Below are 15,744 nucleotides of genomic sequence, written 5' to 3' on the forward strand. Positions count from 1 at the left end.
GCTGTTGTAGCCGTTCCTTTCAAGTGTGCATGTTAGACACCTCTTGCAACCCTATCGTTTTGTTTTGTTTTATTATTTATTTATTTATTTGGTTTTTCAAGACAGGATTTCTCTGTGTAGCTTTGTGCCTTTCGTGGATCTCGATCTGTAGACCAGGCTGGCCTCGAACTCACAAAGATCCGCCTGGCTCTGCCTTATCGTTTTGTTTTAGTTGATGTGGTTTGCTTATTACTATGATCAGTTTCTGGGGTACCTGTGGTCTTTGGGGGGAATCTATCTTGTGTTGACTTATAGCTCGCCGAGGCCTTGAGGCTCCATGCCTTTCTCATTTCCCTCATGTCCTAGCCCACCCCACTCCCTTCACTTCTCACAGAAAACACGAGACTTTATCAAAGTATAAACTCATATTTTGTAGGAAATGCTTACAAAATAATGTTGCCCAAACTCCCAACCCAGATGCCCAGATGCCCCATCTCACACACACCCCTCCCCCTAAAGAGGGATGTGTACTTCTCTCACTGGGTAGGGGTTCAAAGGTTTCAGTAGTCTTTAAATAAGAGGAAATCTCTCAAACCTGGGGTGGCAAGGCACACTTGCATTAGGCTCTCCCCTCCAGCACTGCCTGGGCTTCATGCTCTGGAGACAGGAACTGGGGTACCGTGTGATGAGGAGAGGGTGTGAACCCTGAGATTCCTGCCCGCAGGAGTGGGTGGAGATGGGGAGGTCCTACCTTACCCTGGGGAGTCCTCTCCTTTTCATCTTTGGGGAGGAGGATGGGGAGAGGTCAGGTGGGCTTCTGCTGCCTGGAGGGCTCAGGTCTGAGCAGCAGGGAACCCCTGACCCCATTCTTTGCAGACCTGTGGGGACTCTGTTGCCTGAGGACAAGTCCAAGGTCTTCTTTGGGACTGCGTGGGTAGTTGAGATAGAGGTGGGCAGTGAGTGGCATGGTCAGAGGGGCACAGTCTTAGGAGTCCTTGAGGGGTCAGAGGTGATGCAGAGGTCCGAGCTCCCTGCCTCGGGAGATAAAATTTCCAGGTTTCCAGTCATGCAGGTTTATCTGGGTCAGAAATCGTAAGCTGGAGGTCATGGCGGAGCCACTAAACAAGACATAGGTGGACTGCAGGGGTGACAGACAGCTGACCCTGGCTTGGCTGCAAGTCAGAGTGTCCCAGGTCACTGGTGGAAAGCTGAGGGGTCAAGGGTGAAAGGTGGGAGGTCAGAGCCCCTGCGCCTCACACATACATGGCCCGCGAGACAAAAAAGTCTTTTCCCTGGTAGGAGTCGGAGGGGCTGGAGTAGGACAGAGCATCATAAATAGGGTTGATTTTATCCAGGAAGTCTTCCTCCTCGTCTTCCTCGTCTTCCAGACCCAGGGAAACCCTCTCAACGGGGGGTCCTGAAGGCACCAGAAGAGAAGGTCCCAGGCCCGTGGCCCCCAAGAGCAGGGGCCCTGACCGCTCCTCCAGGGTGGGCAGCTCATGATACCGAGGCATATCCTAGAAGTGGAGAGCAAGCAGGGATTCAAGGTCACCTCAGTCTCAGGATACTGTCCCTGATCTGCCCCTTGGCCAGATTCCAGCCATCCTTGCCCCATGCCGACCAGACTCAGCTACCCCGTCATCCTTTCTCCCTGGGCTGAACTGCTTGGTGTGGACACCCATACCCAGCACTGACCTCCTCACTGCGTCAGTCCTCTTCCCTCATCCCTGAACCCACATCCTTACACAAGAACATCTGACCTCTACTGGGGTCTGCCATGTAGCGCTGGCTGCCCTGGAACTCACTCTGTAGACCAGATTGGCCTCGAACTCTGAGATCTGCCTCATGAGTGCTGACATGAAAGGCATAGGCCACTATGCCCAGCAGTTGTTGGTTTTGTTTTGTTTCAGATAGGGTCTCACTGTGTGGTCCTGACTGATGGGGAACTCAGCATAGACCAGGCTGGCTTCACAGAGGCTAGAGATCCTCCTGCCTCTGCCCCCAAGTGCTGGGATTAAAGGTGTGACCATCAAACCTGGCTTCTTTTTTCTTAAATGGGTATGTGTGGACATCACATGTGTACTCAAGGAGGCTGGAGGAAGGCCGCGGATCCCCTGAAGCTGGAGTAATGTGAGCTGTCTAATACAGATGCTGAGAACTGAACTCGGGTCTCTGGAAGAACAGCAAATGTGCTCTTAACAAGCAGTGAGTGCTGGGATTAAAGGCACGTGCCCTGGAAAAGGCAAAGGCCAATGAACTCGCCACTAGATCAGGTTAAATGTACACTGCTAACTTTTCTGTACATAAATATAATTACAAACTTAAAAAAAAAAAAAAAAAAAAGGCATGCACCACCACCGCTCAGCCTCTTTTTTTTTTTTTTTTTTTTTTTTTTTTTGAGACGAGGTCTCCTGTATAGAAGACTGGCCTTGAACTTACTATGTAGCCAGACTGACCTTGGACTTCTGATTTCCCTCTGTTGTTCTTCTCTGAGAATGGGTCTCTACATAGCCCTGACTGTTCTGGTGGACCAGGTTGGCCTGGAACTCCCAGACATCTGCCTGCCTCCCTCCCAAGGGTTCGAAGCACAGGTCTAGGACCACAGTTACAAAGTGCTTGGGATTGAACCCAGGGCATTGTGCATGCTGGGCAAACTGTACCAACCCAGTTATAGCCCGGCCTGACCTCAATTGTTTGGTCTGTTTGGAGACAAGGTCTCAAGTTGCTCAGGGTGTCCTTAATTAAATTCACTTTGTAGCCAGGAATGACCTTGAAGTCCTGATCCTCCTGCCTCCATCTCCTTAGTATTGGGACAATGCACTATTGTGATCAGCTTGACTTTTTTTTTTTTTCAATCATGGCCTCACTATGTGGCATGGGTTGGGCTCAAACAGTGGTAATCGTGCCTGAGACTCCCTCCCAAGTACTGAGATTACAGGTGTTTGTCTTCACACCAGGCTCGGCTTCAATCCTTTCTCACCGTGTGTGTGTGTGTGTGTGTGTGTGTGTGTGTGTGTGTGTGTGTGTGTGTCTGTGTCTGTGTCTGTGTCTGTGTCTGCGTGTGTCTGCGTGTGTACGTACAAAGGCCAGAAAAAGGTATCTGACCCTCAATGCTCAGTCACAGACAATTCAAACTCCAGCTCTGGTCCTCAAGACCACAAGACAAGCTTCGGAAGTCCTCAATCCTGTTGCTCTTCTTGGCTATTCTGAAACAAAGTCTCACTCTTTAACTCATGCTAGCCTTGAACTCACTACGCAGCACAGGTTGGTTGAAGCCACCAAATTTTTGGTGATTCTGCTTCAGCTTCCCAAGTGTCGGCATCACAGACAGGAACTGCCGAGCCTGACCTCAGTCTTTATTTAACCTTGAGTGATAATCAAGTTTAAACCTCAAGCTGCTTTGGCCTCCTTTGACTCTGACCATCCAGGGGACCCCGGAGGAATGGATGTGTCCATCATAGAGGGGACCCCAGGGGAATCCTGTCTCCACCATAGAGGGGACTCCAGGGAAATGGCTCTATGATGGTATCTCTGCCGCAGGCACAGACCCTGGGCTACTCAGATGCTCTGAGTCACTCCACTCAATCCCGCCTTGACCCTTAACCCAGCCCTAAACCCACCATTGTTTACCCGGAAACTCCCACCTGATCAGCACAAGAGACACCGGCGTCGAAGTATGGAGTCTTCATTGTGCTGTGCTCCGAGGCCCCCAGTGTGAAGAGCTGGGAGGGCTGTGGCATGACATAAGGGTACGTCAGGACCCCTCACAGTGGCCTTTCCCAACCAGCCCTGTCCACCCAGCCCAACAGCCCCCTTCTGGGATGGACCCCAGGGAGGAAAAGTGGGAAGGGAGGCAGGTTAACTGGAGCTCCAGAAGAACATCTCACCATCTCTGGTTCCTCCAACTTGGCCTTGGGAGTCGGTGGCTTATAGGAGGGAGGTCCTTCCAGTCTGCAGGGTCAGGGGTGGGAGTCAGATCAAGGGAGGTTAGCGCGCAACCCCCCTCCCCACCTCAGTCTGGCCACTTGCTGGATCAGCGCCAAAAGGCTGTTTTTCTTCCTGTGGTTTTCAGCACCATCCCTGCCCCCACCCCAGTGCTCCGAGGGAGTCAAACTGAGTGAGACTCAGTCCTGGCATCCCAGACCCCTCTGGGAAGAATTCTCATTCACAGAAGTGAGCCAGGTGTGTGGCACACACGGGTAATCCCAGCACTAAGGAGGGGCTGAGTGTAAGGCCAGCTCTGTCTACATGGTAAGTTCCAGGCGACGAGTGCCACACAGTGGGACCCTGTTTCAAAAACAAACCAAGGTGGATGGAGCCTGGGGAATGCCACTCAAGGCTGCCCTCTGCTCTCTCTACGTACAAACATGTCCAGTAACAGATACTTGATTAAGTGTGTATCCACACACGGAGGGAAGACACATAATGGGGCAGGTAAGACTGTTTAGTGAGTGAAGGGACTTGTCACCAAACCTGATGACTTGACACCCAGATGGCGGAAATAGAGACTCCTTTGACCTCTAACTAGATAGCATTCACACACGCACACACACAAGGGGCTCAAGGTAGCCATGGGCTAAACTTCTAAAAGGGGGCGGGCGAGATGCTCAGTGGGCAAGAGCACTGGCTGTTCCTCCAAAGGACCCGTGTTGAGATCCCAGCACCCACATTAGGGGTTCACAACAGCCTGTAACTCAAGCTCTCAGAGTCAAGGTCTTCTGGCCTCTGAGGGCACACACATACACAGAGACAGACACAGACACACACACCCACACACACAAAAGAATATCTTCTTTTTTCACTTTTTCTCTTTTTTTTTTTTTTTAAGATTTATTATGTACACAGTGTTCTTCCTCCATTATGCCTGCAGGCCAGAAGAGGGCACCAGATCTCATCCTAGGTGGTTGTGAGCCACCATGTGGTAGTTGCGAATTGAACTCAACGACCTCTGGAAGAGCAGCCAGTGCTCTTAACCTCTGAGCCATCTCTCCAGCCCTTCCTGTTTTGTTTTCAAGACATTTCTCTATGTATCCCTCCTGTCTTGGGACTTGCTCTGCAGACCAGGCTGGCCTTGAACTCAGAGATCCGCCTGCCTCTGCCTCCTCAGTGCTGGGATTAAAGGCATGTGCCACCACCATCCAACTAAGTAAATAAATCTTAAAAACAAAACAAAGCAACAATAAACATGGCAAGCACGTTGGCTCAGCAGATAAAGGTCTTGAAAACCTGAATTTAAGATGTGCAGTGGTGGCACACACCTTTAATCCCAGCACTCAGGAAAAGAGGAAGAGGTAGGGGGAATCTCTGAGTTCGATGCCAGCCTGGTCTACAGAGCAAATTGCAGGACAGCCAAGGCTAAATGGAGAACCCTCTCAAAAAACAAACAAACAAACAAAAACAAAAAAGGACCTCTGGCCTCCACACCCAGGCCAAGGCCAAGGCATCTATGTCCATGTGCACAAACACACAATAATAATATCAGTTTTATAAAATGTAGACAATGAGCCAGGCATGGAGCTGCGCTCTTTTACTCCCAGAACTTAGAAGGCAGAGGTAGGAGGATCTCTGCAAGTTTGAGGTCAGTCTGGTCCACAGTGTAGGAAAAATGAAGGTCTGGAGAGGTGGCTCCTGAAGAGCACTTAATGCTTTTTCAAAGGACACAGGTTCAATTCCTGAGACCCACATGGCAACTCACGACCCTCTAGAGTACCAGGCACACATATAAGAGTGCAGACATACATCCAAGCAAACACACAGAGAAAATAAAAATATTTTTTCCCCCCAAAACAGCCCTAGCTGTCCTGGAACTCTCTCTGTAGACCGGGCTGGCCTTGAACTCAGAAATCTGCTTACCTCTGCCGCTGAATGCTGGGATTTCAAGTGTGCACCACCACCACCTGGCTGATTTATTTACTTATTTTTAATAAATACTGTAGGGAACTCAAGTTCTTACCACCTGACTCTCCCTGGGCCTGTACACCCTTTTTTCTTTTTTTGTATTGCTGTTTTTTGAGACAGTGTCATGTAACAGAGGGGGAATGACCTTGAACTTCTGATCCTCCGGCTTCTACCTTCCAAGTGATGGGAACCCACACTTAGCAGCTGAAGCTCAGGGGAAGGTGGAGCAACAAGACGGTGGGGGCCTGGGCTCTGATGACATCTCAGGGACAGCTTCTCATACCCATACTTACCGAGGAAGAGAAAAGTCTTTCCTCACCACCGCATGGAAGAACCCAGCCATTTATGATGGTGTCTCCGCCCCACACTGCCTTTGTGATTTTCCTCTTCAGTCCCCACCCTGTGCTCCCCAACTCTGACATCCCTCCTCCCAGCCACTTCTCAGGATCCCATCACTCACTCTTCTTCCTCATCAGTCCCCTGAAGCCTCTGCTCCTTCTGCTGTTGTCGGCAGATAAGGATGCCTGTGGCAGCCACTGCAGTGGCAATGATGGTGGCGATGATGCCTCCGATGATGCCGCCTGTGGCCCCTGCTCCCGCTGTGCTGGGTGACTCTGTTAGGACAAAGACAGCACAGGGCTCATTAGGAGGAACTCAGGCCGGGTGGTGGTGGCACACACCTTTAACCCCAGCACTCGGGAGGCAGAGCCAGGCGGGTCTCTGTGAGTTAGTTCAAGGCCAGCCTGGGCTACAGAGTGAGTTCTAGGAAAGGCGCAAAGCTACACAGAGAAACCCTGTCTTGAAAAACCAAAAAAAAAAAAAAAAAAAAAAAGAGGAACCCAGAGCTGCAGCTTTCAGTCCCGTTCCTCACATCCCACATTTGCCAGACTTTTCAATGATTGTTTAGAGACGGAGTCTCACTGTGTAGCCCAGGCTGAGCCCATGCTTCTGCCTTCTTGCCTTGTCTCCTTTGTCTGTACAGGAAACTGAATGCAGGGCCTCAAGCGTGCTAGGCAAGCGCTCTATGCCTGAGCACGTCCTCTGCCTGTCCACTCAACCATGGCCGGGGGCTTTGCTCCATCCAACTGCCCCTGTGCTCCTGATCCAGGACCACCTGATCTGTGCGGATGGGAAGAGATCTGCAAGTGAACTAAATGCACGAAGTCCCCATCCTCATGCTCAGGGTCTTAGGGTAGCTCAGGCTGGCCCTGGCCGATAGCAAACAAGCAGATGCCATCTAAGGTCAAGCTGGAACTGGACTCACTACAGAGTGGGAAGGGGAACAAGGATGTGACAGAATGCGGACCCCCAGAGCCAGGCAAACAGGGCTTATCTGTGAAGGGGGATTTTGAGACCTCTGGGTGTACTGCAGAGAAATAGCCAGTGCAAAGATCCCGGGACAGCCTCGGGATATTTTTAAGGAACAAGGAGAGCCAGTTGTGACAGTTTAGGGGCACCTATAATTCCAGCACTCAAGAGGCTGAAGCAGGAGGATTGCTGAGAGTATGAATCCAGTCTAGGCTACACAGTGAATTCCAGGACAGTCAGAGCCACATAGCCAAGACTGTCTCAAACGAAACAACCTCCACACACAAGGGAGAAGCAGTAGGAAGAGGTTTCCAGTCCAATCTTGGCAGCGAGCATTTGAAGACTGTCTCGTAAAAAACAAAAGACAAACAGGAACAGCAAGGAGACTGTGGTATTGGGACAGAGTGAAGAGGAGAGAGGAAGGATGTGGATGCTGTGGTGTCAGGAGCAGAACCTCTCACTATGGGAACGTCGTCATGTTTTCTGGCCCATCAGGAGACCTCACACGACTTCCCATTCCCCATTGTTCAGGGTGCCTCCTCTTAGCTAACAGCGGAGGTCCTGGAGCAAGGGCCCGTTTCCTCACTAGATCCGTAGCCCTGGGTCGGACACGTAAGCTGGCACAGAAGGGGGATCTGTGCGCAAGCAGAAGTCAAGCAGATTGCCTGCCCTGCCCTCCGTGACTGAGAGCATGGCGCCGCCCCCCAGCCCAGCCTTCCATGACTGAGAGCATGGCACACCCCCCCCCCCTCAATGAATGCCCAGGACAGACAAGGATGCAAAACACTAGAGGTGTCACTGGTGTAGCTAATGTGCTTCCCGAACTTGGAGAGGAAGTGACCCAGTTAGCATCCGCTCTCCTGCGGGGCATCCTCCAGAAGGTTCCAGTGTGTGTGCTGGGCCGGGGTTAGGGGTGAGCGAGCTGGAGCGCAGCACACAAGGCCACCTCAGACACTCAGTCCTTCCTGTCATTGTTGCTGGCTGGCTGGCCACGTTCCCACAGGACAGGGCTGTGATCTGGGCCACTTTGGTGTCCCCAGCATGGCGGACACAGGCTTGGCATTCTGGGATCTATGACTACTGATTGAGGAAGTGCATGTATCCAAGCCTCCTGGCTACTCCACCCACCCGGAAGGTGTCATCTGATCCTAGTGTCCCAAGAGGCCACAGACGGGGGGGGGGATAAGCTCACCTCCTTCTCCCAGGGGCAGATGCTTTGGGACCCTTGGAGTCAAGATTGCTAGCTGGAGGAGTATGTGCGTCTGTATATGTATGTTGTGTGTGTGTGTTGTGTGTTATATCTGTGCTGTGTATGTGGTATGAGTGTGGTGAGGCCTCTCAGAATTCCTGGTAACCCCCACAGGACCAAATCCTGCCAGGAGGGTGGGAGACAGCCACCCAGGACGGGCCGCTGTGAGGACATCAAGGTGGGACCATCTGGGTATTGCCAACACCTGGCACCTACGTCTCTAGCCTCAAGGTCCTCAAATACAGAGAGAAGCAGCTTTCTATTCCTAGGGCCCTCGACAACAGAGAAAGGAGACCTGTGTGGGACCCCCACCCCTACCCCACAGATCATTAGAACTCAGGACCAAGGTAGCTAGCCTTTCTCTTCCTGAGAAACTTAGCTCTGAAGCCAGTTTGCTTCCCCACCTGTCCTGGGATCCAGGAGTTCAAGCCCCCTTCCCCACACTCATGTCTCAGAGCCTCCAAGTCAGGGACCCAGTCTAAATCCTAGCAGCTTCTGGGGAGCTTGGGCACACGTGGTGTGACATCTCCCAATCTGGGCCCCCACCAAATTTTCTTTCCAAGGCTCGATACTTAGTGGTCTCTGTCCCACCCACCCATTCCCCAGGACACAGAGAGAGGGGTCTGATGTACCACAAAACACCCCCAAGTTTTTCTGACAAGGCATTTATTAGCTCCTGAGTGTTTCGGGGCCAGGGCCAGGCTGGGGCCGAAAGCAAGCTCTGAGGAGTCCTGAGTGTGCACCATGGCGCTCTTGGGGTTCATGAGGGCCTGGAGATAGTCTGGTGTGTGGCTCCACTTGTCCTCCATTCAGAAACGGGGGAGGTGGCCTTCCAACTCCAGTGTGCCCCAGAAGAACCAGTCCAACCGGTCCCTAGCCATCCCGTTGCTGGCTGGCGTTGGTGTGGTTGGCAGCGGGGGTGGGAATTGGCTTCTCTGTGTCCAGTGTCTACATCGTGGGGTCACACGTAAACTGCCCGCCGAGAAATGAGGGAGCCATCGAGATGAGATTCCATGTCGTCCTTAGGTGACTCGTGTGGAGGTAGCATGAGACCTTCCTCTGCCTTCGCCTCTTCTTCCTCTTCCTCTTCCTCTTCCCTGCCATCTGGCCTCATGGGCTCGGGGGATGCTGACCGCCAGAAGACAGGGCCCCCGTTCCCAAACGCCTGAGTCTTTGGATCATAGGATCCTCTCTCGCCATCATTTCCGCCTCCTCCAGGGCTCTTCCGCCTCCTCCTCCCCCTCAGCAGGATGAAGGCCAGGAACCCCCCAGCCAGAAGCAGCACCAGCAATGTTCCCCCCACGGCCCCCCACACCAGCGGACCCACATCTCGAGAGGCCTGGGGGGTGTCTGAGGAGAAAGGAAGGAGAGAGAAAAAGAAGGAGAGGGAGTCAAGTGGACACATCTGAGGGGGGTATGGGGGAGACCCAGGACACAGGGTAGTGACCAGAACTTAGGAGGTGACTGCTTGGGAGAAGGGAGGAGGAAGGTGAGGAAGAGGAAGGGGTGTGTGTGACCCTTCACCTCAGGGTGGGCACCAGATAAGGAGAGGCTGTCAGCCGATGCTGCCCAGGTAACTATCTATACCTACGTCGCTCTCAGAACTGAGGACTGCAGCGAGGCGTGGTGGCACAGGACTGCCATCCTAGCCCTTGTGAGAGGGAGGTAAGAGGACCATGTCATCCAGGCTGCCCTGGGTCACGCAGTGAGACTATCTCAAAAACGCTGGGAAGGGGGAAGTGTTGGTGGGCTGAGGATGCTGGTCAGCGGTAGAATGTTTACCTACAGTCCCCCAGTGAGGGGCTGGGGATGTGGTTCAGTGGTAGAGCCCCTGCCTACAATCCCCCAGTGAGGGGCTGGGGTTGTGGCTCAGTGGTAGAGCCCCTGCCTAGAATCCCCCAGTGAGGGGCTGGGGGTGTGGCTCAGTGGTAGAGCCCCTGCCTAGAATCCCCCAGTGAGGGGCTGGTGGTGTGGCTCAGTGGTAGAGCCCCTGCCTAGAATCCCCCAGTGAGGGGCTGGGGGTGTGGCTCAGTGGTAGAGCTCCTGCCTAGAATCCCCCAGTGAGGGGCTGGGGTGTGGCTCAGTGGTAGAGCATTTGTTTGCTTAGCATGTTCAAGGCCCTGTATTCCACCTCCAGCATTATACCAAACACCCAGAATTAAACCCACTTCTGTGACCTGCAATTACATCTTCTGGGGAAGCTCAGATAAGACCCCACATTTGAGGCTACTCTGTCTCCTCCTCTCCCTCAAAACAACAGAAGACAATAAAGCCAGTAACATGCAGCCCCTGTATGCAGAGGTACAGAATGAGAGGCCGGTGTATGTAGAGACCCTCTGTTCCCTCCCACTTAGGCCCCCAATGTGGGGGTGGGGGGAAGTAGTGTGAGGCACTGAGCATACCTGTCTATCCTCTTGGCTTGGGAGGTCTCAAATCACCTCCCCCATGTCACACAGCTCTTCCTAAGGTCCCCTGCGTCCTTCCTGGCTAGCTCATGCTCACCTCCCACAGCCCCTCCCCTCCTGTGGGGAGGCCAACAGCACAGGGGATTGGAAGCCTCGCCGCCCACCCACGTGACTCGCAATACAAGAGTCCCGTGGGCTGTCATAACGGCTCTCAGCCCACTACAGGAGATATAATGGGTGCCCGAAGGCTCCTGACCAGTGAGCCTGCTGGGGGCCAGGAGTGAAAACTACTTGGCCTCAGGTCACCAGTTAGCATTCCCTGACACCTGCTCACTAGCGGACCTACGGTCTCTGTTGGCCAAGCTAGATTTCTCTGCCAACACTTTCAATTCTCTTTCACAACACTGGGAACGGAACACTCTTGTTCATGCTGAAAAGGGGCTCTACCACTGAGCCACACCCCAGCCCCTCACTGGGGGATTCTAGGCAGGGGCTCTACCACTGAGCCACACCCCCAGCCCCTCACTGGGGGATTCTAGGCAGGGGCTCTACCACTGAGCCACACCCCAGCCCCTCACTGGGGGATTCTAGGCAGGGGCTCTACCACTGAGCCACACCCCAGCCCCTCACTGGGGGATTCTAGGCAGGGGCTCTACCACTGAGCCACACCCCAGCCCCTCACTGGGGGATTCTAGGCAGGGGCTCTACCACTGAGCCACACCCCAGCCCCTCACTGGGGGACTCTAGGCAGGGGCTCTACACTCCTAGTCACAGTGTTAGGATTTGGTTTTGGTTTTGGAGAGGATTCCATGTATCTCAACTCATCCTCAACTTCCTAATCTCTTCATCTCCACCTCTCAAGTGCTGAAATTACAGGGCTGGATCACCACACCCAGTTTCTGAGGAATGTTCTTAAATAGAGTGTCATGCTGGACTGTTACTGCTTGCTTTTAATCCCAACGTGCAGGAAGCAGAGGCAGGCAGATCTCTGAGTTCAAGGCCAGCCTGGTCTACATGGTGAGTCCCCCACCACCCCTGGGCTACACAGTTCAACCCTGCCTCAAAACAAAACCAAAATCAAGTAAACAAAATAATAAAAACATACACAAAAAGTAATAGTTTGGGGGGCTGTTCGCAAGTTCTATGCCAAGAGGACACTGTTCTATGAGGACCCGCACCTGCGGGGGTGGGGGAGTGGGAGTGGTCTCTGAAAGGAGACGGACAGTACGTCTGTCTCTAAGCACTGCACAGAGGCAGGGATGCCCCTCGGCATGCGGGTCAGTGAGTCCCTCAGTCTCCTTCCCTGGAAATGTGGGAGCACCCAGGAAGTGCCAGAGGCACTGTGGAGCGTGGGCGGGATCTCCTCCTTCGTGTGAGTCCAAGATTGGGAGTCGTCTGCAGAGAGGCCTGCCATGTGGCACAGTGTGTCCTCTTGTGTTTTCATTGTTGCCAATCCAAACCATGGCCCAGGGAGATGAATGTGTGGGAGCTACGGGATGGGCCTGGGAGCGAGGCTTTGAGTCAGTACCTCGGAGAGCAGCTGGACCCAGAAACTTAGGTTCCCTGGTGGGTGGACCTCTCCAACTACAGCCAAATGGATTTATTTCCTTCCTTTCTTCCTCTTTTGTAAAGATATGGCTGGCCTGGAACCTGTGTTGTTGACCAGGCTGCCCTCCAACTCAAAGAAATCCTCCTGCCTCTGTCTCCCAGGTGCTGTGATTACAGGGCCGCACCACCACACTCAGCTTGTTTGGTTTTCTGAGACAGGGCCTCAGGCGGCACAGACGGGCTCTAGACTCACTAAGTAGCCAATGCTGGCCTTGAACATCTGACCCTCCTGCCCCTACCTACCGTTCTGAATGCTAGAGTCACAGGTGTGTGCCAACAGGCCTGGCGCAGCCACTGGATTTCTAGGGTGCTCAGTGTGCCTGCGTCTGCAGGTGTAAAATTTTGGGCTTGTCTCGAGATGATGTCATCACATATGGTGGTGTCATATGGCAGTTTGCTCAGAAAATAAACGGCTCAAAGGTTACAGGAAGTCCCAGACAGTGCCGGGACACAAGGCTGCTCTGCTGCCTCTCTAAGCGTGTACACATAAGAGGGAAGGAAGGCTGAGACTCAGACCTGAGCTGCCCGGGTGAGACGAGACAGACTGGCTGAGCTGCCTGCAGGCTGTGCCGTGTGCCGTGTGCTCCAGGCTCCCAGCCCTGGGAGCTGTCACTCATGCTGAGGTGGGCTTTGGGGATGCAGCCATCTTGTGTCATTTCTGCTTCTGTCAGTGACCTCAGTACAACTCATGGGTTCACCAAGTTGGACTGTGGTGCTATCCGCACACTGACCTGTCACCGACTGCCTATCTGGGATGAGCAGACGCTTGATCCTATCTTCGAGGAATAGTGTCCTGCACAGGGTGGGCCTGTGACTGCCTTTATGGGCGTCAAGGGGGACTTTTCACTGCAGTTTTTCTTTGGGTTCTCTCTCTTAAAGATTTTATTTTATTTTTAACTGTGTGTGTGTGTGTGTGTAGACACACGGACATGTGAGTGTAAGTGCCCAATGGAGCCAGAGGCACCAGATCTCCCTGTAGCTGGAGTTAAGAGGCAATGGTTAGCCACCCAGTATGGTTGCTGTGAACCCAACGGAGCGTCTCCGCAAGAGCAAGCCACACTTAACCACTGAGCCATCTCTCCAGGCCACCAACGATTCTCTCCACACTCGGGGTTTAAGACGATCTGACTGTACAGTGGACTATTTACTAGGCGAGGCCCAGACTAAGTAAGCCAGGCACAGCAGTGCATACCCTCACCTCAGCACGTTGGAGGCAGAGAATGGACGATCTCTGTGAGTTCAAGGCCAGCCTGGTCCACAAAGCAAGTTCCAGGACAGCCAGGGCTACACAGAGAAACCCTGTCTCAAAAACAACAAAACAAAACAAACAAAAAAACCCTGTGGTCAAGAGGAGACCTCAACGTGAATGGCTTAGCAGATGATCCAGTGACTCAGGAACTCTGTAATGGAGTTGCTGGATGCAGAGGTGTCTTCTGGAACGTTCTCAGATGTGTGAGGAAGGGTGCTTCCGTATGTGAACTGTGGCACCATCTGACAGTGTTGTCCTCTGAGGGTTCAGAGCTGAGGAGCAAGGCAAGCTGGTGTTCCTACAGGCAAGTCAGCTTGCTTCTGGGTGTCCGAGCAAAGCTGTGTGTGTCTCAGCAAGGGTGTGCCCTCAAGAAGGGTGTGCCCAGCTACATCACAGGGCCAGCCTATGTCTTTCACTCTCTCTCTAAGTGATTTGTTGTATTTCTGAGGGTTCAGGTCCTGCCTGGTAGGGTCATTATTGCAGATTCATGTATCTGCATAGGTAAACTGTGTGTGGTACCTACCATGGTACTTCTAAGTCTTCTTTTTTTGCTTCAGTACTGAGGATTAAACTTAAGGTTTCCAACATGCTAGTCAAGTTGAGCCAGGCCCCCAGGCCCTCACTGAGAGATTCTAGGCAGGGGCTCTACCACTGAACCACACCCCCAGCCCCTCACTGGGGGATTCTAGGCAGGGGCTCTACCACTGAGCCACATCCCAGCCCCTCACTGGGGGATTCTAGGCAGGGGCTCTACCACTGAGCCACACTCTCAGCCCCTCACTGGGGGATTCTAGGCAGGGACTCTACCACTGAGCCACACCCCCAGCCCCTCACTGGGGGATTCTAGGCAGGGGCTCTACCACTGAGCCACACCCCAGCCCCTCACTGGGGGATTCTAGGCAGGGGCTGTATCACTGAGCCACACCCCCAGCCCCTCACTGGGGGATTCTAGGCAGGGGCTCTGATCTTGTCATTCTTCTGCCTCACCCCCAACCAGGTCTGGCCAAGGGCGTTTCTAAGAACAGTTCTCTCCTGGCGCCTGTGGCATGTCACAGGCCCTAACCAGTGTCACTCTTCCTTGGGGTGGGTCTCAGTAACAATGGTTCTGATGATATAAGGTCACATCTGGGGGACTGAACTTCCAGGTTTCAAGAGAATTCCCAGCCTTGGGTTCATCTTTAGCTTGTGGGTCTTGGCTGTGGTCCTCATGACTGAGCAAGCTATTTCTTGCTCTGTGTGGGTCTGTACATCAGTAGCCACAAGAACCAGGCACACTAACACTAACGTGGTCTTGTCCGCTCCCAGGGACCAAGTTCTACATCTGTCCTTAGGCTCTGCTCCACCACAGACTTGAGCCTGTCTGCTGATTCTCTTTTCTCACTGAACTTTGGGGCTTTCTTTCTTTGAAACAGGCTACCCTCACAGTAATCCTCTTGCCTCAGTCTCTTGAATAAATGCTGGAGCTATTAGACATACATCATACCTAGCTTAGACCTTGGCTTTTAAGATACCTCAGTGCAGACTTCCACTCTGTGATTCTCTGCCAACTCTCCTCTCGGGTTACCCCCCAGTTATAGCCTATGGTCACAGCCTGTGGTCACATCCTACACTTGCAGGCCAGGATGGAGAGGCTGAACTATATATACACTCATCTGTGCAGACAGAGGCAGGTCTAACTCCCTCTCATCCTAGGGCAGCATCAGTGACACCCCAAAGTGGACCCAAGCCCCAAAGGGAGAAACCACAGGGCTTTATATTCAAACGCCAAGACCTCCTTACCTCGGACCAGGATGAGCTGCTCAGCACGGCCTGTCCCCACAGCATTGGTGGCTGTGCAGATGAAAGTAGTGTTGACCAACCGATCCACAGAATGGACAAGCAGCTGGGCACCCTGGACGACTGCGGAGGCCGGGAAGACGCCCGAGGTCCTAAGGGTGCGGGGTGAGGTGAGCAGCCTAGCAGGCACCCAGGGAGAGCAGGTTGCCCCGAGACTAAAACCGTCAAACCCAGGGTTCTAGAGCCCAGCCCTCCTCCCTCACACCCACCCT

At 53.2% G+C, this 15,744-nt stretch overlaps 1 protein-coding gene across 2 annotated transcripts in view; it reads right to left on the bottom strand.

The window, feature by feature from the left end:
* Window positions 1–385: 385 nt before the first annotated feature.
* The window catches only part of Nectin2 (nectin cell adhesion molecule 2), a 33,671-nt gene continuing 18,312 nt past the window's right edge, over window positions 386–15,744 (bottom strand). The window contains exons 5-9 of one of the 2 annotated variants that reach the window (XM_006994874.2): window positions 15,476–15,624; window positions 6,338–6,491; window positions 3,867–3,930; window positions 3,624–3,710; window positions 386–1,496 (exon numbers count right to left, since the gene is read on the bottom strand). In XM_006994874.2, the coding sequence (XP_006994936.1) occupies window positions 1,233–1,496; window positions 3,624–3,710; window positions 3,867–3,930; window positions 6,338–6,491; window positions 15,476–15,624 (718 nt within the window). In that variant the 3' untranslated portion in view covers window positions 386–1,232. Of the gene's footprint in view, window positions 1,497–3,623; window positions 3,711–3,866; window positions 3,931–6,337; window positions 6,492–9,083; window positions 9,785–15,475; window positions 15,625–15,744 lie in introns of those variants that run through there. The other variant, XM_006994875.3, reaches the window with a different exon arrangement.

The sequence above is a fragment of the Peromyscus maniculatus genome, chromosome 1 (assembly GCF_049852395.1).
Source record: "Peromyscus maniculatus bairdii isolate BWxNUB_F1_BW_parent chromosome 1, HU_Pman_BW_mat_3.1, whole genome shotgun sequence".
Taxonomy (NCBI): domain Eukaryota; kingdom Metazoa; phylum Chordata; class Mammalia; order Rodentia; family Cricetidae; genus Peromyscus; species Peromyscus maniculatus.